Source organism: Corvus cornix, chromosome 2 (assembly GCF_000738735.6).
Source record: "Corvus cornix cornix isolate S_Up_H32 chromosome 2, ASM73873v5, whole genome shotgun sequence".
Taxonomy (NCBI): domain Eukaryota; kingdom Metazoa; phylum Chordata; class Aves; order Passeriformes; family Corvidae; genus Corvus; species Corvus cornix.
The window spans coordinates 102,042,063-102,068,385 of NC_046333.1; the positions used below are offsets into that span (position 1 = coordinate 102,042,063).

The following is a 26,323-nucleotide window of genomic DNA, read 5'->3' on the forward strand; positions in this document are numbered from 1 at the left end:
CCAGGCTGCTCAGATTTTGTTCTGTGGCCCTGTGGATTGATAAGGCAGTTTATAATGTGATCTGAACAGCACACTCAGATTATTGTGCTGTAATTACTTTCCAATTTATTTGAAATTAGCTCTGGCTTTTTTGGCTCATGATTCACAGCTGCCACATGCAGGCTTTCAAATGGCTGCTGCTCTGTGGCTTTTTCACTGCAGGGATTGGGGTGAGGAAGCTGCTTCCGTGCTTGGGGCAGTCACAACCCCTCTGAGGAAGAAGAGCAGGTGCCCTGCTCCAGCCCCACCTGCCTGGGCAGGGCTGAGGCACAGCACAATTCAAAGAACCATCTCTCAGGTGCTTTGACACCAAGTTTCTGGTTCAGGAGCTGAGCTGCTGCAGGGGCAGCAGTTCCACCTCCATTTCAGACCTCAGGGGTGATGCACTTCCAGTCATTTGTCATAGAAACTCCTCAGCTGCAGGCACCACCCCCCCAAGAAGAGTAACCGTGATTTGCATTATGAAACAGATGAAGGAGAAGCTACTTTCAAATGGCTGTTGAATTTATTTGCTTGATAAATACAATCCTAACAAAATAAAAGTTAACCAATATTAAGAGATTTGTCTGAAGAACATTAGAAAAATTCATGACAATTCAATAGGAATTAGTGTGAATTAAACAAACAAAAAGTTTAAATATTGCCAGCAAATATAAAATGTATGTAACGAAGGCAAGGGAGAATGCTTTAGTTTACATTTTTAATCTGATCACATTTTCTGTGTTTATAAACTTTTTTCCAAATTTTAAAAAAATACTATGCTGTTTTTTTCTATAACATATCAAAGCATTATTTGTACAAAAATCAAATCATGGCCAATGATTCACAACAGTGCAATAGATAAAGAATACAACCACATCCAACAGGTGCTGAAAATAAATATCCAGATTAAAAAATAAGATAGCCTATATGCACTCTGTGGAGTTTCTGTCTATATATGGATTGAGGGGTGAGTCTCATGAGTGTATCCGAAACATTAAAGGGCCCTTAAATGCCAGTGTGGCTGGAGGATTTTGAAGGGTAGGAGCATTAAAAACAGCCAACCCAAAACCAAGTCCCAGGCGGTGGTGGTTGGTTTGTTAAATACCAACAAAAAAGAGGCTATTGCTGACCCCCTGGTGCCTCCCCTTGGCATCGTTCTTCGGGCTCATTTGGAATCACAAGTGACTGGCATTGGTGCAGGGGGAAATGCTGTATTGCTTGGTGAGGCAGATACATCCTAAGGACATAACCATTCCCATCCCTGCCTACAAGCAGTGGCTTTCTCCAAGAGATGGAAACATTTAAAACGGATGCAGACAAAGCTCTTGGCTACATGGCAGCAGTGTGAACAGGGCCTGTCTCAGACAGGTGTGATGAGGGTGGTTAATGATGAGTCAATGCGTTACCTACACTGCTAAAGGACGTGGACATTTCCATCATATGGGGACATAAATAACATCTCTCAAGTTTTTACACTTACTCAGTACATCTCAGAACAGAAATGAAGCTTAAGGGCATGTCAGGTAAACACGATACCCCACAGTCTCCCACCATTTCAGCCAACCCAGAATAAATTTAAAGCTCCCTTGTATATAATCTGCATCAGAAAGGTATCAAAGGCACAAGCAAGAAGTGACTAGGTTAATAAGCAGAAATAATGGTGAATGAGGATGAACAGATCCACAAGGCAAATTATTAGTAAGTGTGGGTGGGTTTTGTTTGTTTACTGAAAATGAGATCTTCCAATTCTGCTCCAGTGAATGTAAATAATGATTTTGGTTTGAAATAAAACTTGTTACTGAATTACTTTAAATCACCTGAAGGAAACCAGTCTTGAAATAATCTGATACTAACTGGAAAACTCTCTGGCCTCTCCGAACTCACCTGAGTCGGATGAGTAGAAGCCACAACTATTAGAGACAAAAGTCTCCAGGGCTTAAAAGAAAAGTTTCTTTACAGAATGTACACAGCCACCACTAATTTGTGCAGTTTGACTCAAATTACAGTAATTTGCACAGTTCAGTTGATTTTATGCATAGCCAAGGAGCCAGATCAAATTGGAGTTTCTTTCCTGTCTTTACTTGGCGATGGCTTGACTTGCTGCTCCTTGCTTGCTTTTGGCTGCTCTTTGGCTGCTTTTGTCTCCAGGACAGTGTCTCTCTGCTGCTGAGAAACGCCCCCGCGCTTTTCCGGCTCCTCGTCCTCCTGCCCCTGCTGCTCGGATTTTGCGCGCTGCAGCAGGCGGAGCTGCACCCGCAGCTCGATGATGGCCTCACGCTCCTCGTGAATCGCTTGGTTCAGGTGATTGTTCTTGATCTTTTAAGGAGGGGAAACAAATGTCAGGGCTCCCTCTGACACAGCAGTGCTGTAGCTTGGGGGTGTTTAGCACTGCTGGCCCGGACAGCAACAGGGACTTGCACACAGCAGAGATTTAAAACCAGAGTGTGTGGGTCACAAGCCTGGGCAACACTGATGCACACAACCAGTCTGCACCTGTGCCATCAAGTAGGCACCATGGGAGAGAACCAGGGAATGCTAAGAACCAAATCTTACCTCCAGTTCCTCATTCTGTCTCTGCAAATCCTCCAGGATGACCTGCAGCTCCTCCTCATCCTCACTCTCACTTTCACTCTCGGAAGAGTATTCCTCGGTTTCACTCCGGCCGTGCTGCTGGCGACTGAAAGACAAGGACAAATTCCTCTTTAAACACTTTGAGTCTGCCAGAACTGTGGTAAGTAAGGGAGTTAACTTGCATCCCTGCAATCATCTGCCAATGGTTTAGAAAGCAAAATCAGACTTTCCTTTCAAAGCTTAATTTAATAAAGCAGTGATTTCCTAGGGGGATTTTTCTAGTGCACGGGGTCAAGTTTCCTTTAGATCATAATTCCATTGTTAAAACAACAGAAAATATCCTGAAAGATTCAAATTTGTCGAGACTTCAATAAAAACAAGTGGCTTTCAACTCTGATGTTCACCGGGTGAGCTTTTAAATGTGGTTTAGAGTATTCTTTCAGCAAAGCATATTTGTACTTTTAATCCCAGCATGCTGTCCTGGCAGGGCTGTGCTGTGGATGTCCCCTTTACCTTTGTATTTCAGCTATTTCTGCTCGGAGCCGATCTATTTCTTCCTTCTCGGAGGCGATCTGTCTCCGCAGAAACTGCTCCATGGCCAGCAGCTCTTCTTGCTCTGTTAAAATCTCGTTCTCCTGCAATGATCAGTTAGTTCACTTAAAGCCTTGACTTTATTTCCTACAGGAACATACAGTAAGTATGAGATGATGCTGTTCTCTGAAATACTTTCAGTGGCAGTGGTTAGCATGTCTGCTTTGAACTCTGATCCATCACAACCTCAAAGCAAACAAAAAGTTCAAACCCAACACTGTCTGTTCTGAATCCTCAAGATAATCGCCATACTGAATAGTTGTGGAGATGACACACCAAATCCTGGCATGTTTGGCTGCCTTTCCTTAAATCACAGGGGAAAGCTCCAGCCAACCAGTAAAATAACCAGAAAAACTGAATTATATGGCTTTGAAAATGAATATAAGGAGGAAAATACAGAGGGGAGAAGATTAAAGCTACTGGGGGAAGCAAGAGAAGGCAAAAAAGCCAAAATAGTTGCCTTTTTTCCTTTGATCAGCAGGAAAGCAGTTAACAGTCCTGAACCTGGCTACATAGGGAAGTGCTGCTTTCTAAGTACATGAACAACAAAGGCCACTTTTTTCTTTCACAGTGTCTCCTTCCTGCTGTTAACGAGAGTCTCCTCAGCTCTGGGCTCTCTCCTGCAGTCAGCATTCCGTCCCTGCTTCATTGTCCATTAAAACAAAGCCTTGTGTTTTAATGGACAGAGACCCCTCTGAGCCTGCAATGTCCTCACTGCATTAGAAGGGACAAAGGAGTCTTCAATAGATCTGAAATATAAAATACCATCAGGCAAAAGGTAAGTGCCTGCCAGCTACCTGTGCAAGCAGAATGTTTATAACTTCTTCGTTCTCGTTCATTTCTTCTTTGGAGACATCCTCCTTTGAAAGGCTAGCAATTTCTTGTGCAATCTTTGTTTCACACTCCTGCCAGAGAAAGAAAACAATATTTAAAAGGACAGCTTCCCTGGTCACTGTATTTATTCTAAAAAAGATTTTTTTGAATGTATTATTTTCCAAATTTAGAACCACCATCACAGTTGTCCAACATGCAAATTTTGAGCATGGTCTGTCCCATCTGTGGGACATAAAAATAGTTTTAAAAACACTTTTCAAGTTTGTTAACCTCGAGTCTTCCAGTAATTCCTCTTGGTAGTCCAGGACTCAATGTTTTAAGCGAGCACATGCCCTGGCAAACTCTAAGTTTTTCATCACACACACTTTTTTTTGTGAACAGCTGTGAAGATCTCCCTGTCCCTAGTGAAAGCCAGCTAAGCAGAAAACACAATTGCTCATCAGGCATGTACAGTTGAGAAAATCTGCAGCAAAGAAGACTGAAAGGTGGTTTGACCTAACTGGGTGCCTCTGCACTGTTATGAATTAGGGATCCATGATTTAGATGCCTGGCCAATAAACAGAAAAGTTACCCACCTGTCTCTTAGCTTCTCTTAGTTTCCTCTTAAGAGCTGTTAAGATTCTTTGCACCTCCCAGAGTCTCTCTTCTTTGGACAAGTCTTTTATCCCTGCCTGCAAGTCTCTGTGTAAACAGTTCAGAAGGAACTCCTAAAAAGATTTCCAAAGAAATTGTCTTTATTATATTGTACCAGGGCAGATTGAAAAGGAAGATCTTTTCGGCTTTGTAGCAAGAGGCTGGGAGTTCTGGTTTTCAAACCTTGACGTGTCCATGAACAAGTGTTAACACACACCCAGCACGGATCCAGAGCCAGCTGAAGAGCAGCACTGAAGAAACCACCCTCCCTAATGTGCTCTCCTGACCTTCCTCCCACTACAAAAGTACTAACCTACATAGCAAAGCACTACATGGATAATGCAGCTATGAGCACAAGACTGTAACAACTTTCCACACATGAAAAAGGAAAGGAAATCATCAAGCTCTTCCCAGTGGTCTCCACTGACAGGATAATTGCAATGGAATTAAAGAGTATGTTACAAATTTAGGAGAATTTACTACTGAATGTATAAAAGCCAGGGCAAAGATAAACAGAAAAACACTCAAGTAATTGCCAACCTGTCGCCTGATTTCTTCTTTGATGCTCTCTTGAGTTTCTGGAAGTGCTGGCATTGTTGCCATATTTGACCAGCGAAGAGGTTTTGTCACCTGCTTGAGGGTCACATTCCCAAAGAACTCTTGAACATGTGTAAAAAACACATACAGGACACGGTTGCTGATCTGCAAAGGATGGGGAGACAGGATATTGGTTAAGATGATTCATTCACATCATCTTTATCTGTGAAGGACAGTGTTCTTCTCCAGAAACAGCAGCCTTTAGTACACCTTTCTGAGAGCCACAGTCATGCCAGTTTGTCTTTAGAGATTAAAATCTGCATTAAAAATTGTCTTTACTTTGAACAATGCAGTGCTGGCCTCAAGGAATCACTTCCCTGTCTCTCTTACCTGTGCATCCGAGGCATTTTCATACTGAACTCAGCATCTTCACACCTCTTAACCTACCAGAATTATTTCCATCACTGGTAGATGCAGAAATGCATTAAATCTCTTTGTACTCAGGTAAAAGTAGTTAGTAAGAGGGAACACCAACCCTACTGTGTTATGCCTGGTGGATGGCTATACCTTCTCTCTCCCCTCCTCCAACCTCAAAGTATTCTCTACAGCTTCCCTCTCAGATAACATAGTAGAAAAAAGTAGTATGAAAGCATCTTTCACTATATTCCTTGTTTGAAACAGAGACAGAAGCAAGTATATTTATTTTGATACTTTATCTTCCATTAAAATTTTAAAAATTATCCTGAAACAAATATTAGAGTTCTGTCACTACCTGCACTTCAATTGCTAACATCTAGTTACCAACAAAACATGATTGGGCCTGCACTGTTTTACCCTAATTGTTACTTCTTTTCCTAGCTTGAGAGGTGTCTGGCACAGCAAAAGAGCCATGAATAACACCCGGCCCTTTTGCTACTGGGCCTCCACCTGGACTCTTAATTATAAATTCAGGCTTCTCTAACTTGTGGGGTTTGCTCTAGAAGACCCACACACAATAATTGCCATGTTTTCATCATGCACAGGACTAATTCTGAGCTGTATTTAATTAAATATTTCCAAGATGTCTATTAAGGGATCAAGCAATCCAGAAACCACAAAATCTTACTGGAAAACCAAGTCAGTTGTTATTCTCCAGCCATTTGGCTGCAGACACCAAAGCCATTTTACCTAAGTCCCTACAGCACCAGGAAGATGTATGTGCAGGACAGGGTTCATTAGCTTGATATTAAAATTAAGCAACAGTATCTTCACTAAATTATCACAGAATCAAAAGAGCACAGAAACTGTGTATCTGCATGAATTATTGAACAAATTCAACATTAAATTACTTCTGTTCATGATAGAATTGAAAGGCAGCAGTCTTTGTGACACTCTGATAATAACCCAAATATCAGACCCACAGTATGCAAGCCCACATGCAGAAAGCCTTTTGTTCCCCTTTCCCAGCATTTCGGGTTCCTGAGGCATAAAGAGGAGCTGTGATTTAGCTAAACTGTATCAGACAATACCCAATTCCCACCTGCAAAAGGATTCCTACAAAGAAGTCTTTCTTGGGCTGCAGTTCTGCTCTAAGCATGCTGCATGGTGCACATACCTGGACAGTAGGGCTGAGCACTATAGAAATATTCTGGATGTTCATTTTTGTTTCCAGTTCCTTTGCAATAACATGGTCCATATGCACAATCAGCCAAGAAATCAGGAGATGGTTACACTCTGGCAGCTCTTTCAGCAGCCTCTGGCACTCCTGAACTTTCTCAGCTTCTGTGCTCTTTCCACAAGCGTCTTCAAAGCGGGGCATGAGCTCTTTGGTAAGCAGATTTTCAGGCAGTTCCCGCAGGTACTGTTTGAGCAAGCTGGCCACTGTATTGGGCTCATATTCTTCCAGGTTTGGAGATTCTTCACGATCATAGGCTGCCTTCAGCTCGTCAACTTTTGATTTTATTCCTTAAAATAGTTAGATCAAGAATTAAGAGAAATTTCGACTGTAAATGTCTAAATTTAAACTTTATTTTTTTTTTGAGAGGCATTTATTTCATTTCTCCTTGCAATTTAAGCTAATTGAGAAACACCTTTTAAAAGTTTTCCACACGTAACAAAGTGAAAATCGTGACTCAAAATTACATGATCACTAGTTCTAAAAGCACTGATTACTCCTATGAAGCAAAACCACAGCACTGACAGAGCCCTGAATCAGAACTGGTGCCAGCATTCCCTTTCATCAAGGAACATAAAATAGCGTGAGGAAAGGTTGGGGAACTTAACATCAATTGAGTATTTGCATTAAGCTTCTTTCTGGCAGTTCAATTATCCATCCCTAAGCCAAGCAGCAAATATGTTATTAGTTCAGATACTGTGCAACAAGCTACCTATAGCAGCTTTCCTTTGTCAAAACAAACCCCACACTTTTTAGTTTCCAGATTTCCAGCTGGCCCTCCTCAGCAGAGGAATCTCACACAGGATTGTCAGTTTGAGGCACCGCATGAAAAAAAGTGTGCTCATGTAATTATTCAAGCCAGCCAAGATTTTCTACAAGGTGTTAGTATAACTCAGTGACATTCCAATCTTCCTAAACTTGGGGAAATTTCATTCTTGCAGCTCAAACACCCACTTGGGTTACACCAACTTGGTGCACAGCCCTGGCTTGGCTCATACTCTGTAAGCACAACTGGGCACACTCAGCCCCTGGAAAATGCCAGGAAAACATGCTCAGTTTCATGGCCAAAATGAGCCATCACAACAGCTGCAGGCTGCTAAGCCATGGCAATGCTCTCTCTGAAGCTCTCAATTTAAACAATCCTACACGCACAAGAGGGAGCTGTTGCACTGGAGAACACCTACAAAGGCCACAGCAGAAGTTATTTAAGGAAAACACACCTGTGAAAATTCCCAACACATCGTGTCTGAAAAAACAAGCAACCAAAATGTTTCACTAGGCAGGATGAGGCAACTGCTTAAGGTGCTGCGGTATTTCTACACGCCTACCAAACACCATGCAGATGGACAGCATGAAGACAGCTAATGAAGCCTTTAGAATCATTTAATTACTGGTTTACAGTGCTGGGTAACTTGATTCAAAATGCTTTTCCTGAAATTCCTTTCCTCGCTTGTTCTTGTCCCCTCCATGTACCCACAGAATTACTTACATGAGCTGCATTTCTGGTGCAGCTCACAAATAAAGGGACTGTTTTGTCTAACGTGACTAAAACTGAGGTTTCACTTATGTAAGCTGGTGTTACACAACTACCACAGTTAATTCGCTGCTCTTGCTAAGCTTAAACAGTAAAACTTGCATTTTCTGCTTATTAGCAAATTTGCTGAAAGAAAAGCTTTCAAGAAAAAAAATACACAATGGGAGTAACTGGAAAAAGCAACTTAGTTGGAAACATGAGCAATAAAATGGTTATAGCTCATCTTTGCTTTTGAAATCAGCTACCACTGTATTTTTAAAGCAGAAGAAAAAGAAGTCAAGTTGGCCATACTAACATGTTTTATTCATTGCTACCATCTCATGACAAAAGGCCTAAACAGGTGTGTTTTTACTGCCATTAAGCAGCACCACCACATTACCAATTTTTCTGGTACTTCAGACCTACATGTTTGCTTAAGTTTGGCTATCTGATTACCTTTTGGATAATTAATGGAGCTATAAACAGAGTATCAAGATGTTGGAAGTGATAAAAAAATAAGAAAATTGCAAGTAAAGACCTTAGGAACCTGTGTGCATGTCAGTGTGCCCAGAGTACCTGAAACTCTGTAGATGCCTTCACATTTCATGCCATACTTCTCTACGTAATCTATACATTCACGGAAAACTGCTGGCAGGCGGATGCCATCATACATCATGGTCCTGTCTACTGCATCAGACAAAGGAATGCCAAACACGGGTCTGTGACTTGGAACATCCACTTGAGGTATCTCTGTCTCTTGAATTGGCTTTTTCTTTTTCTTCTTCTCTTTCCACTGTTTTACAACATCTGCTGCAGTTAAGTCTTTTGACTTTTTCTCTTTGTGTTTGTCTTCCTTATGTTTTTCTTCCTTGTGTTTTTCATCTTTGGGCTTCTCTTTTATTTTAAAATCCTTTTCCTTCTTTTTGGAAAAGCTGGGTTTCTTGAAGACATGTATTCCCTTGGACCGCTTCAACTTGGAAGGACTTTCAGCTTCATCACCAGAACTGTCCTCTTGAAACGCAGCATAACCTTCCGCTGTTGGGCAAAGCAGGAAAAGGGAAGGGGACAGCTGTAAGTCTGTTTACTTTCCAGACAGCAACAACAAGAAGTTGCACGTAAGGAGGAGAGAGAAGAAGCAACACAAATTTAAAAACAGTGCCTGTCTGGCTCCTCAGAAGGTTTTTTTTAAGTTGTTATACACTCGAGTGGACAAGGATTAAATCAAGTTGCATAATTACATCAAAGATAAGCCACAGATCTCCTGAACCATCTAAACAATGAATAGTTTATATACTTACTCATAATGGCAATGTCCATCTTATGGGCTAGATTCCCATCTAATAGTCAAGGAAATGCAAAATAAAAACAACTGTCTGGCAACTTCTCTATGTTCCTGTAATCAACAGTATAAGAGTTGCTGTTAAGGATCATCTACTGCATACACAAAAGTCTAACAAATTTCAATTAAAAACAAACTAAACTCCAGCCACTTAAAGCCCCAATCCTTTTCCAGAATACTATGAGTTTAAAGACAAGTATGAAGTTATTAAAGTTTCAGCCTCAAATAAAATACAAAAAAATCCACCCCAAACCAAAACCAAAAAAGCACTAGCACACTTAACTTTTCACTAGATGAAGAACACAATTCCAGTAACACTAGCACAATACCTGCCCATGAAGGTGCAGATTTGCCTTAAAAAGCACATGGGAGTCCCTGGGCTGAGCACATTGTTCCAGCAGCAAAAGTCCAAGTGCCGTCTAAAACATGCACTGGGTGCTTTTAAGTCACTACGCCTCTGCAGCCAGCCCTGCCTCACCTTCAGGCAAGAACACAAAAGTCTTTAAAGGTGGATTACAAAAAAAACCCCAACCAACACACCAACAAAAAAACAACCCACAAACAAACCCAGCAACATGCAATCCAACACAACTTCCAAGTCCACCAATTCTAAATTTACATACACAGTACCCCATATAAGAAAGGTAAGGCTGAAACCTGGTCAACAAAGGTGACATCTGACATGCCACCTGCACCAGCCAGGTCCCCCAAGGCAGTGGGCAGTAAGCCCCTATTGTAACAGACCCTTTGAGGCTCCTTCACTACCTACATGCAGAGCCTCTGCTTGTGTGAGGCAGCACTGACAGTCGAGTGCTCTTGCTGCCTGAATAGTTTTGGGTAAATGAAAATTGCCCCCTTAGATAATATGAGAGCACATCATGCACGAGACTATAGGCTATCATTTTTTCCAAGTGAAAAATCTGCAGAAGAATCAGGGAACATTCCATCTTTTATCCTTCCAATTCTGAACTATACCAGACTGCAGAGCTTCTCAGCATTATTTCAGCACATACAAGAACTGTCTCTAATTTGAAGCCTTGACTGCTCTGTAGAAGATAGCTTTTAACAGTCAAACAAATATAAGAAATGTAATAAGCATGGAACTATCATAAAATAATTACAATTGTTGGATCAGCTCAGCCTTTGCAGCTGGGACTCTTCCCTAGGACTGCCAGCCACACACTTTCATAGAAGACTGAAAAAGACTGTTTAGCTGTTCCTGTCCTAGTGGATTTTAATATAAAAATGCAAACATTAACTAGAGGACAACCAGCAGCCAGGTCTCCTCCTCCCTGCTTACTGGCTATGTCATTTACTAGTTTTTGTAAAGTAAACCCAGAAATGGGTAAGGAAACCTGCAGTGCATAAACCAAGGATTCAAATCTCACTCTGGAACAGAAGGAACTGCAGATGCACCAGCTACAGGACAAAGGAGGAGCACACATCTCCACTGTGTTTTATGAGAAAGAGACAGGGCCAGCACTAAGGTTCAAGACAGAATTCAGAGGTGTAATTTCCAAATTAGCCAGATCTTTCCCAGACAGAGCTCAGAACAATGTGCCCTCAGTCTTTCCTGCTGGGTAGTTGTGACAGCTCCCCGTCACACAGCATGGGGTTCCCACATGCACACCAGGAAGTGTCAGCACTGGGACCCAAGCTGGAAGGTCGGTGCCACCAACAGAGCCCTGCTCACATGTCCCAACACTGCAACACAAGCCCCAGTGCTTTCCTAGATCTGTGGCACTGTAACGCCAGCAAGAGAACATTACTGAAACTGGTATTTCTTGAATTCACAAGAAGACATGAAGGAGCAAGTTTAATACAAACCCAGCCTTTTAAAATTTGTCTCATTAACATAAGTTGACAAAGTTTAGAAATATATACTAATACACAATCACACAGAGAGGGTTCATACCAGGAGAGGGTTTGCATGTCTCTCAAGAATAGCCTGATTTTCTTTACTATATTTTTGGTTATAAAATTGCTGTATCCCTTTCACCAGTGATACAATATATTGAAATATAAACAACTTAAATTTACACAGAAGAAAAACTTCCAAAAGTGCTTGACAAATCAGGTAATTTTCAATATGGAAAGAGTATTATCTAGGGTTTAGTAAACTGGTATTTCTGTTCACTGTCTCCTCAAGACTTCCAGTACTAATAGTCCCCATTTCCCCATCACTCTTTGTCAGTGACATTTTCCTCCATCTATATGAGAACAGTACTACTGTAATAAATACTCCAATTTCACCAGCATAATGACACAGTATAATCTACCAGTTCCTTTTGTTAGACCTTCCTTCCATAAGCATGCCTTTATTGCAGTTACTTTAAATGCAATTCTTCAAGTATAGCCCTTATCTTACTGAGAATTATGAAAAACCCTTATAAAAATAATAATAATAGAAGAATTTTCCTGTGTTACTCTGGAAAAATCTAGTTTACAGACTTATAATCTTTGTCATGCAGCGAGGCCACTGTTTCTATCAGTCTGCATACTTGGGAATACTTCTCCTGCATTCTCACAGCAAAGCCATGAAGTCGTGCCATAGTGTTTATTGTTAACTCCAAGGGTGGCATTATGCAGAACTGCCACTTATCAAACCTACTGCAAGAGACATTTTGTCCATCAGGTCTCTGATGGGTTTTTAAGTAATTTATAACTCTACAGCTGATTTCCCAAGGGAAATCTGCAGCATCTGTAATTAATTCACTGAAAGAAAACATGGATGGCTTTTACATATGAAAGAATTAGTAGGTCAAATATGACTGAAGTGCAATGCAAGCATTAGTTACCTAATGCCAATCTGTCAGAGGGATTGCCATCAGATTGTACAGCACTTCTAAATAAAACTAAGACACATGAATGCACAATGAACTTGGGTAAACGGCTTCTACTTCCTCTCCTTGCCCACAAGATGCATTTTTATTATCAACAGAAACTTCTACCTTACAGACATTACCAACACTCACTATCCAACTTTCAATTAGATCAGTTTGTCTTCAGTATTCATTTGACTCACTGATGTGAGCACAGCACTCCCAAACAAATTCTGCATTCAGATTACTCTGTACCACTGTGCCAGCAGAGCAAATGAAGCTGAAATAAGAAATTTGTCTTACTTTATTCTGATTTAAAATAATCACTGGTATTGAAAGGCAGACTTTAAAACTATCTGCAAATGGTGCTTTGCTAGATAAATACACAGTGGTATATAGAGATACACAGTGATTTGTCAGCAGAACAGGATGTAGCAACACATCCTATTTATCCCAAAGATAAACCCTGATATGAAGAGCCTCTGATCTTTATCAGCATAGAAAATTCTAATAACTTCTTAGTCTGTAGATCTGAAAACTGTATTCAGAGCTTCTCCACACACCAGATCAGTAAAAATAATGTTTTGTTTATATCAGCCCTGATCTACATTCCAAAAGAACATACAGGACCCCATGCCCAACACGTTAAGGATCTGGTCTTCAAAAATATTTCCTGAAATTTTCAGAAGAGTTCATACCAATGATACTACTATCTTTTCACGTGATAGTTTAGTACAATTCAAACAATTCTCCATTTTTCCAAGAATTATATAAAGAAAATCAAGATTATTCTAAACAAAAAAAATCCTAGATGCATATGGAACCCATCCTGTCCAACAGCATCAATCTCAGAAGTAAAATGACTAAGCAGAGTAAGATCTACTACATACAGACTCTTTATCTACAGAAATTCTAATGAGTAGAAGAGCTTCTTCAGAAGTATTTCCTTGTAACGTTTTTCTTCTGCAAGGAACTGCATATTTTATGGCTTTATCAACATGTGATTAGTGACAGGTGGTTAAACATTTTCAAAAATCAATTACAGTGGTTGCTGTCTCAGATAATCCATTCCTGCTTAACACAGATCCATCTTTGCTCTCCTGCTATCACAGGACAAGTTCTGTTTGAGTCAGGGAACAGATCTGGTTTAAAACTATGCCAGTAAAAAGAAAATTCATTTTAATCCCTAGTAAATCCCCTAATCTAACTCACTCTACAGCCAACCAACACCCAGTCTATCACAGAATAGTGGAGAATAAAAATTAGTGGCTGAAACATTTTTCCAGGAGCTGAATTCCACATAAAAAACAATATTCCACTGAATTTTCCATTAACTCAAAACATTTTTAGCACTTTTCCCCAGAATAATTGCTGTGTATTATTAGGTTACTGCCACTAACATGAAAAAAAGCAAATCATTAAATAACTGTATCTATATTAAAAATACAGGAAAAGATATTTTGCTAGCATACAAAAATGCTTTTTTGATATAGGTGATAATAATGAAGCTAAGAGTGCATTACTCTTGCAGAAATTATTTACCTGAAAAACAAAACTGAATAACTTTGGGATATTTAACCTTCCCTTCCCTGCTGCTCTTCAAGCACTTCTGAAGTTTACATTTAGAGTATTACCAAAATAGCTCAAGATTTTTGTGGGATTAAACTTGGATACAGTTTCAGGTGTTAGGATGACCATGTCATTAATTCACTAATATTGCAAGCTCAACAAACACTCTGTCATAATGTAATGTCAACTTGTTTTTTTTTTTTCACTGACGTGTTGAGTTATATTTGTTTATACCCCAAACTGCATGATCATGGCAGGTTGTGCACTGCTCAAAACCAAAGCAGGTAGCCAGAAAGAATGAAACAATCTGAAGACATACAACAGAATTTTAAAAGAGAAATAAAATGAAGAATCAAAAGTATAGGAGGAATAAAAAAGGCCAGATCTGGAAGGAAAACTCTTAATATCAACCATGATAAGCAACAGTACAGAACACTTGTAATTTAGACAGGTAAAATGTCTGTTGAGGGCATATTTATAATACTGATTATTTTTGGACTATATGAGATATACTGAAAGCTTGGTATGTAACTTACTCTTCTGTTTGACTGGCAATTATACGACAGACATGTATTAGGGCCAAGAAATGCTGAATGCCGTTTACATTAGCACTGCAAGAGATGATTTGGTTCTTCCCATGTTTTGCATTTTTGTGTTCTTTGAGGATTTTTTCATACCTTTAAAGTTTCTTTTAAGTAACAAAAATTGCTTTACATCAGCTATAAAATGTGTTGCAATTCTTCTGGAAGAAAACAGTCGCAGTGCTGATGTGCACAGACCTGTGTCGATTTGCTGAAGCAGCATTTTTCCTCCTAAACAACAGCCTTCAGCTACACTATCACCATGAGACATCCTGAATTCCATACAAAGAAACCCACACAATGCATAACGTTGGCCTCTACCAGTTGCAGATTTAGAGGTGTGCAATGCAGAGCTCTAACAGAAAGCTGGACAGTAAAAAAGCAACTACTGTTAGCCTGAATTTAGACCTATCCAATCAATACCAAATTTTCATTGCCAATCCAGTAATCTATATTAGATCAATAATGTTTACATTACAGAAAATCACTAAGGAATCACTTTTCTTAAGACCTGTAGGAATTTCAGCTGTTGGTTTTAATTTGAGGATGTGTTTTTGAGTTACATTATTCTTTAGGCACACGGTTTTTAGTTAAAATAGCAACAGTCCTTCTAAACTGTGGTAGAAACAATTCCTGCATTCCAGGAAACTGGTTTGATTAAAAGCAGTGCAGTGACAGCAGATTCTTAAGGAGTGATTATTTAAATATGTGCATGCGTATCACAAATTGTCACCATATTAATTCTAACAGAATACTGTGTGCTGTCTCACTGTTTCTGATCTTCCAAATTCCACATGTAAGAAGTAGCAGGATACACTGGCATCAGAGATACAGACATTTTGAAATTTTGCTAAAACAAATGTGACTTAAAATGTCCTAGCACTTGGGCTGTGATACTTAGGTTTCAGAGACTTGGACAGGAAGGGTCTTTCCGGTAGTGAGAGTGCTCAGTATCAGCTTAGTATTTCCAAGTGCTTTGTTCTTTCAGAATACGTAGAAAAATTTTCTTGAATAAAAACTATTTCGTGTTTCCAAAATTTTCTGCACAAATCTAAAAGTGGAAAGTAATAGTTCTGTTGTTTTGGAGGAGGGGTAAGCTTTTTAAATGAAATTTCTACTCCAGACACTGATATACTGACAATGGATTTTATAGTCAAAGCTTTACTTTCTTCTAACCTTTTCCCTGTCAGTTCTGGAAAATTCAGATCTCAGTGTTGGTTTGCACGTTTTTGACCTCTGCAATAATACTTTGGCACTGCTGGAGGAAACTGCATGATCAGACTAAACTGAGAAGCTAGAGAAAAAAAGGGATGGAGATTTTATTACTGCTCAAATAATGGTGCAGTGTGCACATGAAAACTTGGGATAGTACAAAAGCAAACACTGAATAAGGGAGACACATGGGAAAAGGGCTACAGTTGTTGAAACTGACTCTTCCAAATGCACAAGTGTACAATTCAGATCAAAACCAGTTTTATTCTAGCTAGCACCTCAGCTATGATTAAAAATGGATGTATTTGGAAATATACTTGAAAACCTCTACTTAGAATGTGAAGAAGAACCCCATGCCAGGATTTACCAATGCATCATGAAAGGTTTTGGATAAATGGGTTTATTAGTAATTCTGGGCACATACTTGGCACCTGTATCTGTGCAACAAAAAAAAGTTAAGGTGTGGAGTTTTTTGCATGAGAAACAGGTGCTGCACAAAGTCTGTTTGTAGCAAGCTAACTTCCTCCACATTGAAACAAATTTAAAAGAACCCCCTGGGAATACCAAGCAATTTTGAGAGAGCAAAAACGAGAAAACTTGAAAGCATTGAATTAAAAAGAGAAGTAGTCTACTCACTTCTTTTTTCTTTTTTCTTAAATTTTCCTTTCTTCTTCCCATGCTCCTTTTCATCATCAGATACTATATCTGGAGGCTCATGTAAGCTGTCGTGAGGTGGTGAAGGCTCACCGGTGCGGTACAGTCCTGGGAATTTTGTAGGACTGATTTCTTCAGAGCTGGGAGTACGAGCAAGTCCCCCACTGTGTTCTACCCGACGGTGTTCACTGGGGCTGCTCGTGGGAGGCAGGAAGCACTCGGTCATTCTGATACGCGGATATCAAAGTGAAATCTTCTGCTACCTGTCCATCACACCTGCATAAGAGGAAAACAAAAAGAAAACCCACACAATTTTAAGCAATGGGTTTCAGAACACCTTGTTTAGAGCACTACCCTGAAACCATAAACAGCAATACCTTCTACAATGAGAGTTCCAACTTCCGTCAAGAGAAAGTAAAATAAATCAGGTCTGAAGCTCAGTGTTTGCAGAATTTGTTCGTTAACTCCTGAGCCATATTAGCATGTGAGCTGCCATTTTAGCCATTTCTTCTTTATAACATACAAAACATATATTAAGTATCTGAATACTTTAACAGTTGAAATAATTCTTACAAAATTCATAGCTTGCATACTGATTGGTAGCATTTACTACAAATTAGTTTGCTGACTTTTAAAATTTTTTTGATATCAAACAGATTTGCCTGGAAGCTCAGAGTGTTTGTGAGCACTGCCCTTAAGGCAAAGATCATTTTCTTCTTTCCCAAGCATATTTTATAGATGCAAATAAAAACTTGCCTAGCCTGTTGCAATAAGGGGGGGAAAAAAATAAATAGAGCTAAAGCAAATCCATCTTTTAATTATGCTACTGCAAATTAAAGAAGGTAAAAAAAATAATGATTGTGTTTTTCTGGTATATACAGTAACTTCACCTTTGAAGAGACTTTATCAGGTCATCTGCACCCAGATGCTGGTACATTGTTTGCTTGAGAGTTATGACCAAATAAACGCTTATACAAAAATTGCTGAAGGAAGCCAATGCATACATTCTCAGCAGTGGAACTCATCAGCAAAAAAACTGTTCCTGGCACAGATAAATGTCAAAAATTCCACAGAATGGATATGCTGCATGGGACACCACACCTCTGGAGTCCACTTGTCTGGATTTGGCCCTTTGTATCTAAATGGTCACAAAGGATTTTGTTATATTCTATTTTTAATTCATATCAAATACTCCACTGCCATGATTATTTGATACTGTGTTTAAACAATTAAATGGCATGTTCAAACATGGGATTTTATGAGAAATGTCCAGGTATGTAAAGCTTCAGAATGACAGCTATCAAAAAAGGTCAAAATTTTCAATTATATAAGCATTTTCAATATTACCACTGACAGACTGGCTTTACTATTGTATTTCATCTGAGTATCAGAATGACCTGTAAAATTCCTCCTCAGTACATTTGCATTTCATCACCAACTCCTCCCCCTGCTCCAAGAAAAACAGAACCCAACATATCGCACCAAGAGCTTCTAAACAATAGAGAGTATTTCAACAATAACTCATGGAATTATATTGGAAATATTACATATAATTTTTTTACGCAAATAGAATGGATGGCATCTACAAATCAATCCACAGGTTGAGTGGACAAGATGGGCAAGTGCACAGAGGGCAAGAACAATGTTGTTGCAAAAGCACATGAACACTGCCCTGGAAAATGAGGACACGCAGGCTTTGCCTGTGGAACCCAGCAGAGCTTCTGGGACTAAGAAAGCCTTAACCCATACATTCCACAACACTCTTCAGCAGTATTGCTCAGCTCCTGGGCTTTTATTTACAGATTGGTAGCATACAGAAAAAATATGACATGGTATTGTATTCTGTCCAGTTAATAATTACAGATGAGTCCAGCTAAGTGCGTTTTGGGGAGGGTGGTTGGTTCACTTTTTTGGGGGTTGGAATTAAAAAAAATTTTTTTTTAATTCTCATCCTTCAGCTCTCTGTATGCAGATCAGAGCGAAATTTTAGAGTATGTATGCAACAGTATCTCCCTACAGGAGATCACTCACAGTGCTTATGGAAATTACCAGTTACTCAGATCAGATTTGAATAGGGCACAGTAAGACACAGAATTATGATGAGAAACAAAATATTCATCAAGTCTTTATTTAATACTGTTCATTCCCTATTCTGGCTGAAGTGGAGGCACTGGCTAAAAATTAAGACAATGGGGTATATTGGTAAATGCAACAAATTAAGACTATACTTATGTTTCTTACTTTTTTCTTTTACAGCTTCAAGAAAGCATTAATTTCCTATATGTATCATTTTCTAGGCCTTTAAATAAGGGAGAAATTCTATGATGCTCAAATTATATCAAGACCTATCAGCACGCGAGAACCTTTAAGCCTACTGAAAAAACCTCTTCCACTTTTACTAATGGATGTTAATGTCCTACTGCCATATAAATCTGCCCATTTCCTCTGACTTTTACAATTTTCTTCTGACAGCAACAAATGGCGAGACTGAAAAAATCCTGGACCTTCTAGGCATTTTGAGAAGGAGCATTTCTAACAGGCTTGCTCTTCTGCCAGCTTCTCCCTCTCAGACTTTTTCTTCCCAATCTATTACTGCTTCAGTCTTGCCTCTCCTCTGCAGCAGGTCCCTTCCCTCAAACTGCTTCTCTTCACCTATGCAGTTCTCATTTGTCAGGAGAACTGACAAATATTGTTATGTCAATAACTCACATGCTGCCACATGTGGAAGGTCACACTACTCCCCCCATCAACTCTCCTCTACCTCCAATTCCAGCAGTTTGCTCTTTTTGAGATGATTCAAGTCGCTAGCTGCTCCAACAGGCTTCTGCTGCTGAGCTGGCTCGTGGAAGAGCTCAACAAACACTAACAATGAAAAGCAGAGAAGTGGCAGAACCACGATGACGGGAGTGCAACCTCTTTCTCTGGGCACCTGTTTTGTCATACTGCACACACATCTTCATCTCCTCAGATTTCAATTATTTCTTACTATTTGTAACTTCAAGCTTTGATTTCTTTACTACCCAGTGTCAGTACTCCCATGGCTCTTGTCTTGACTTACTACTGTTTCACCCTCAGTGTGTCACAGACAACCTGACCTTCATCTGCTTTGGTCTCTGTGACTCAAGCTCAGTTTCCCACTTTTCCCTCATCTTGTTTTCATTTGGGTGGTTCCTACTTTCGTGCAGCACACCGCTTCCTTGCAGATGGAAGTTCTCTCTCTTCTTCCTCTGTTTCTTCTATCTTAGTTACCAGTTCCCACTTCTTCCTGAATGTTCTCTGCTGCTGTTTTTTGTTACCTCATGATTATCTACCTAATCTTTTCACCTTGTCCCCATTTTTCCCACTGGCTCTCAGTCTCTCCCCAATATCACAAGAAGTCCCTTCTTACCTCCCTGCCAAGAGCAGGCTCCTTGACTCCCACCGCTTCTTGTTCACTTGACATTTGACTCCTCTTCCACTGAAGCCACAAATGCTGTTACATGACAGCATTAGAGAGCTTCTCGCACTTCAAGCACCTTCTCAGACCTAGCTACTTTATTCAGTACTCCCAAAATGCAGTTTCTGAACCAACTTCCTGCTCAACACTGAGTCGAGCCTTCAGAATAACTGAATGTCAAATATAAGCCTTCACTGAACATGGGCAGAACCATGACCTTTCCTCTATTCTCCAAGGAAATACTAAATTATAAGAGACTTTAAACATGGAAAGAAGGTACGTCATTAACACAAAATCTAGCCGTCATGCCATCACCATCTTCTAGACCATAGACCAAGCACAGGAAAGTAGGTTGGGAAAAGGAAGGGAGATGCCTTCACAGGTGAAATAATGTGGTTTTCCAAGTCTCATATTTGAAAATAACTGAACTTTTTCCTAAAAAAATCAGTCTGAGCTACATATTTAGTAACTAAAGATGAGGTTTGGAAAAACCATAGAAAAGGGAAGACAGAGAGACATGACAGCCAGCTTTAATAGATCTCACTTTCAACAGCGTGTCATCTAAGTCAGCATGAACACATTAAAGAGAGGCACAGTCTGAAAGACCAAATTCACAGCTCTTTCATTCAGTACAGAAGGCTTCATTATTTCTGTTTTGCACTGAGTCTGTACTGTGACTCTGACAGCAGCAGAAACAGGTGATTGCGTGCACAGATGTTATTTTGTAAAGCTCCTGGGCGGAACGAAGGATGTGGAATTTTTCTGCAACAAGTATTATGCAAGACCACATCTGAAGCACAGTGGGTATCCCCCAGTCATTTCATTTTGCCAAAAAAGAGACCCTCTGAATACCTGGGTGCCACATTGAAAATAGTCCCAAGAAGTTAATAATCAAAAGATGGAGGCAGAGTGGGGACACTCACTCAGCTGCCAGTACCTGCTCAATCACAATTCTCCAAAAGCAAGACAGAGAACACAGCAGTACCTCACTCATCATCACAGACCTTCAGTTCAAAAGATCTGGACATGCATGAAGGACCTGGTTCTTGAAGAAATGAGGCACAGCATTTTTGGACAAAAAATATCCTAGTAACAAACATGCTCCATTTTGGAAAGTAATGAACCATAAGAAGAATAAAAAATGATCAGTTGTGGGCTAAGTATGTCAAAACACTTCAGAAAACATGAGTGGTACTCATATAATTGTTGAGACTTTTTAATAAGATGAGAAGATCGAGTTAGAATTTATTTACCAAGACTATCCAATGTCTGTGTCACATCTCAATTCTGTATCTATTGCATTTTTTACAACATACTGAAAAGCTTAATACAAATCACTGCTTTCATTTGAACACTTCTTAGACTGAAATGCTGCCATGCAGTCAAATGTCAAAATGACATCAGAAGCCATCTGTTTCATTTAATAAGCAGTGGTCAGATATAAAACCAGTGCCCTTTCCTTTCTTTAATAAGGTAACATGGTCATGAAAGGAGAAGGAATAGGGAAGTACTTCATGTAGACAGGCAAAGCAAGTTTAAAATTTCACAAGTCACGAGTAATCACACAAACACAGCATTAAGTAACTCCCCTGTGAGTCACACACTCTTCAAAATTGGCAAGAATTAAAGCCTCAAGAAGGGACTTCACAAAGTTTTTTTGATAAAAAGAATAAAATACAAATTGTTTAGCAGCATTCAGCTCCTAAACCTCAGATTACTTTACAGGATATGTGATGCCATGACAATGTTGGAAAATTTACTTCAAAGGAGGCTGTATAATCATGCAGTTGAAGTCACATAGGAGTAAGCTGTACATTTTTCAAATAATGCCAGCATCAGATCAGCTCTAAAGTTACAAAAACAGCTTTTGTGTGGTCTCTCACTTACCTGGGGGTGGATAAAGTCTGCCAGTTACAGCACCATCCAAGGCATTTCAAGTTCTGCTCTGAGAGTCCATTCCAGCTCAGGAAGAGTGATATACAAACAGATGAAACTACTTAGCTCTGAACAATCAGTGAGCTACAGACCACATCCATATCTGAGTGGACTCTTGGAGGAGCCAGCTCACATTTAGAATATGCAGCTGTATCCAGATTATTCCCTATTATTGAGGGTATTCCAGCTCTTCAATAATCTAATCAGTAAAGAGCCAGCCTTAAAACAAATAATTAAATAATACTCTAGACATTTTAGAAATATCAAAACCAAGGTTTCCAATCCCATTATGATAAAGTTTTGCAATCGCATGAAGATAAAATCTCCAGATATGTGGCAGCACGTGCTTTCCAGTTTGGTTCACTTCAGGGAAAACAGTATTACAGCCCCTAGCTCTGTAGAGCTCCATCAGGATGCAACTCACAGGCTGTTTCCCAGAGACACATCTTGGGAAAAACAAAAATTGGACCCCTGGAAGGGGATGGTTGGTTAAATGCTTTGCTCCAGGAGAGAGCACATTGAAAAGGGATGGACCAGGACTGCCTAGGAAAAGCCCCTGTCCCATGGCTCTGCATCCTGCACTGCTTATACCATCACACTATTTTGCTGTAATATCCTATTTCCCTGGAGAGGCAGGCTGTGACAATTTATATCCCACTGTCTGTCCCACTACCTCTTCAAAGCAAGTAGTCTACAAGAAAAGTTTGGGCATAAATCTTTGTTAGAGGGTAACAACCAAAGCCCTATACAGAGGGTACAAAAACTATGCCCCACATGTGGCTCCCCCCATATGGCTCATTACCATCCTTCAGGGATATCCCTGCAAGCCCTGCCACATGTCTTTCCCCAGCTGAATCAACTGCCATGGAAGCAGTTTCAAAGCAGTGCACTACATTATGATCACAACCAAATATATAAGAGGCATTCTCGCAAATAACTGTCCAGCTAATGAGCTGTTTCATTGCTTTACATGGCAGCTTTCTCAAGTAACAAGCAGAAGGCCTGGACTCCGCTCCATGAAGCAGATGGGCACTGTACCCAGACCAGACTTCTGCAGCAGTACCTTGACTAATCAGCCAGCTGCATTGCAACTGCTACTGCCCACCCTCAGAATAATTTCTTGTTCTTCAAACTTCTTGGCAATGTGCTACTCCACTGCACAGGACTCTCTGTTTTTACCCCCAGTAAATCTTGCTCTTGGTTCCCATGGTCTTGTCAGCACAAAGTAATCCAATACCTCCAGTATAGTACTCAAGCCCCGTACATTAGTTTCCTACTCCATGGTTTAGTCACACTCTTCCCCCAGGCTCTCTCCATTTGCTTCCTCATCCCCTTTCCTGCAGTCCAGTTCCTCCACCATCAGGGCTGTACCTCCTCTATCTCACAATCTTTTCCTCACCAAGCAGGTGTTCACAACCTAGACCTGTGCAACTCCAGTTTCACCATTCCTGTCCTCCACACCCAGTGTCTCATCTAACCTCACCTCTTGGCTGCTTACTGTTTCCCAGGCTTCTCTTGCCACCTTCTATTTCTCCCACAGTCAGTTCTCATTAAAACTTCTGCAAATTATGGGCCACACATAAGCAAGGCAATCTGGGAGGTCTTCTCCTGCCAAATTAAGGTTTCCCCTCTAAATTACAAGTAGCAGTTGAAAGATTTGCCTGATTACCAAAATATTAATTATTACAGAAAATAGGTATTTTCTTGCTAGCTGAATTCTCAGAAACAGTTTGAAGAATTTGGTTTGTGCTTTTAAAAAAAAATTTAAGTATCAGCCTCCGAAACAAAACTTTTCCATCCAAATTAAGATATGGTAGCTTTTGATAAGAGCTGAATTACTGAGAGTTGAATTGAATACTACAACTGTCTTGCTAACATATTGAACCCTCCTATACTTCTGAAAACCACCACACTGTGCAACATATGTAATACCCACTATTGCCTAGACTGGCCTTAGAATTATTCCTGGTGTGACAACCCTGCCCCTTCTCTCTTGTCCCCCTCTCCAAATTTCCACTTGTACCAGTGCTAATGCACATAAAACAGAACAGAAAGTTTTACTTTTACCACTTAACAAAGGAAGGCAGAAAAATACAACAAAAGGTGTGCAGTTTACTTTCTTAACAATAACTATAAACATAGTATCACCACTGGTTTTGTTTGCCCTCAGGACTGCATGCAAGTTTTTCTACAATTCACGTTTTCTGACAAGTCCTTCAAAGAGTTGTCTAATCCCTAGTCATCAAAGGTCTGCAGCAAACTGTACAGCAATTATGATTTATCAAATTAATACTAATTTTTATACTTTAATCAGTTCTTGGGCTGGATCTATTTAATGACAAATTCCCCTGATCAGAGATTTAAACTACAGCATCGTCCCGTCACACTCCAGTACCTGAATGCAGCCAGCTTGAGAACAGCTGCCAACTTAGTGGAGTCAGAGAAAAAAAACCATAACATCCTAAACCCATGACTGGTTGAGCTGAATGTACTACAAATGCTGTTAAAAAAGCAAGTGCTATTCAGACTAAAAAATGCAAAATGAAGCAGAAGAAAAATCAATGGATTTAGCATAAAATATTTTACAGGCGTTTAAAGCATTTCTGCTATTCTTTCAAGTGCATCTGCAGACTATCTGTGACAGATCAAACAACAGAGAATGGAATCTAGTATTCCAGAGAGGCCAGAGCTCCACATGTTCAGTTCCAACACCCAGTAAAAAACAACTAAGCCTATTAAAGCTCTAATTTTGGGGTTTGTGGGGGTTTTTTAAGAGTGTCTTAGCTAACGCATGCTAAAATACTAGAAATGACAAGGGTAAACAGCAATTATCAAAGACTCTTTGCTTTGGATTTAACAGTGGCAACAAATCTGGGACATGCCCACACACCAGAAATGTGCAATATAACACACTGGCCTTTCTGTAACAGCAGTAATTCACCTGGCAAATTCAACAGCAGCAGTGGAGACGCAGTAAGGCGTTGTGAGGCTCCTGCCAGCAGGTAGAGTTCAAGCTCTGCGGAACGCTCAGCCGACTTGTGCAGGCAAGTGCCCTGCTGCTGCACTACCATCATCTTTCCAACCCGCGCCAGTTACAACGAAATCAGGAGCTGTGTGTGTCCCTCTACAAACATCACTTAACTGGTGTCTGCTGGTGTGCCCTTTGAGAGCCCTCAAGCAGACAGAGTTCCATAGGGACAGAGCCTTGCCACACTGTGTCTTATACACTCAACCGCATAAACCTGCTTAACCTGTAGAGGGAGCGGCAGAGCATGGGTGCTGCCCAGAGAACTGCACACTGAGTCCAGGCAGTGTCGCTTTTTAATCCACTATTGAGATACCATCTTTCTGACTGGATATAGAAAAAAATCAATTAGAAGCACCATGCTTCTTCACTGATTTGGGTGAATTGTGACCATTATTTTATTCACAGAATTTTCAAACATCATTAACTTTGCAGAAGTCACTTTATAATCCTTTACCTGGGAGGTCAGTACAAATAATCCAGTTTACTTTACCAAAGGCAAAGAATATTCAATTCTAAGGCCTTATCATTTCCAGAAAGAAGCAATTTCTGAAAGCAGATTAATGACACACAAACCTTTAGGGTTTGAACTATGAAAATTAAGTTTCTTATGCTTTATATTGAATTTTTGCCACCATGTACTGAACAGATGAAAAGATCTATCAATTACAGGCTGTCGCTTGAACTCTGTAGCATAAGGAGAAGCTAAGACCAGCTTTGCTCGATCTCTTTGTAGTGTGATACACGACAGAGATGATCAATTTCCATGTATGATTCTTTTCATGTTTAAAACCCTGCATGTTCCAGTGTAACACAGGCAAAACATATTCAACTTTTAGTGAATATTAAACAGAACTATGGTGGTTGAGATAAAACCCATTCTACCATAACAGCAGAAAGGAAAAGTAAAAAAAGACTTTGATCCAGAAGCACTGCTTATATAACAGCTTCTCTGATTATTTTTAGTGATTCTTTAATAACTATGTATATCAGCTGATTATTCTTAGTGATTATTTGATAACTATGTCTACCTGCATCACCTTTGCTTTTGGCTTAAGAGTCCTGTTTATTATCAAGCTAACATCAATGGCTATTGACCTGGAAGCCAGCCTTCACTGGTTTCTTTACTAAGCCCAATTTGAGTAACACCAAGCACAGACTGGGTTGCATGCAAACATTTCCCCAACTTAACAATAATGGATTGATGTGTAACATTTCTGTGCTCCCAGCACAGCAGTTTTTAGCACAGCCTTATTGTAGATGCAGTTCTACCCACCAAAATGTTTGTTCTGACATGGCTTGTTTCATTTTGAGATCTGTTTTGAGACATGCCAACAAAGTAATTGTTTTGCTGATCCATGTTATGTCTACAGCAGGAACCTGTGGGAATAGATGT

At 39.9% G+C, this 26,323-nt stretch overlaps 1 protein-coding gene across 3 annotated transcripts in view; it reads right to left on the reverse strand.

Moving 5' to 3' along the window:
• Nucleotides 1–522: 522 nt before the first annotated feature.
• RALBP1 (ralA binding protein 1) overlaps nt 523–26,323 on the reverse strand; it is a 33,620-nt gene continuing 7,819 nt past the window's right edge. The window contains exons 1-10 of one of the 3 annotated variants that reach the window (XM_019284050.3): nt 10,023–10,127; nt 9,653–9,747; nt 8,931–9,389; nt 6,782–7,131; nt 5,191–5,352; nt 4,593–4,724; nt 3,981–4,088; nt 3,106–3,227; nt 2,575–2,698; nt 523–2,337 (exon numbers count right to left, since the gene is read on the reverse strand). In XM_019284050.3, the coding sequence (XP_019139595.1) occupies nt 2,074–2,337; nt 2,575–2,698; nt 3,106–3,227; nt 3,981–4,088; nt 4,593–4,724; nt 5,191–5,352; nt 6,782–7,131; nt 8,931–9,389; nt 9,653–9,671 (1,740 nt within the window). In that variant the 5' untranslated portion in view covers nt 9,672–9,747; nt 10,023–10,127 and the 3' untranslated portion in view covers nt 523–2,073. Of the gene's footprint in view, nt 2,338–2,574; nt 2,699–3,105; nt 3,228–3,980; nt 4,089–4,592; nt 4,725–5,190; nt 5,353–6,781; nt 7,132–8,930; nt 9,390–9,652; nt 9,748–9,976; nt 10,128–16,513; nt 16,808–26,323 lie in introns of those variants that run through there. The other 2 variants (XM_019284051.3, XM_039548912.1) reach the window with 2 other exon arrangements.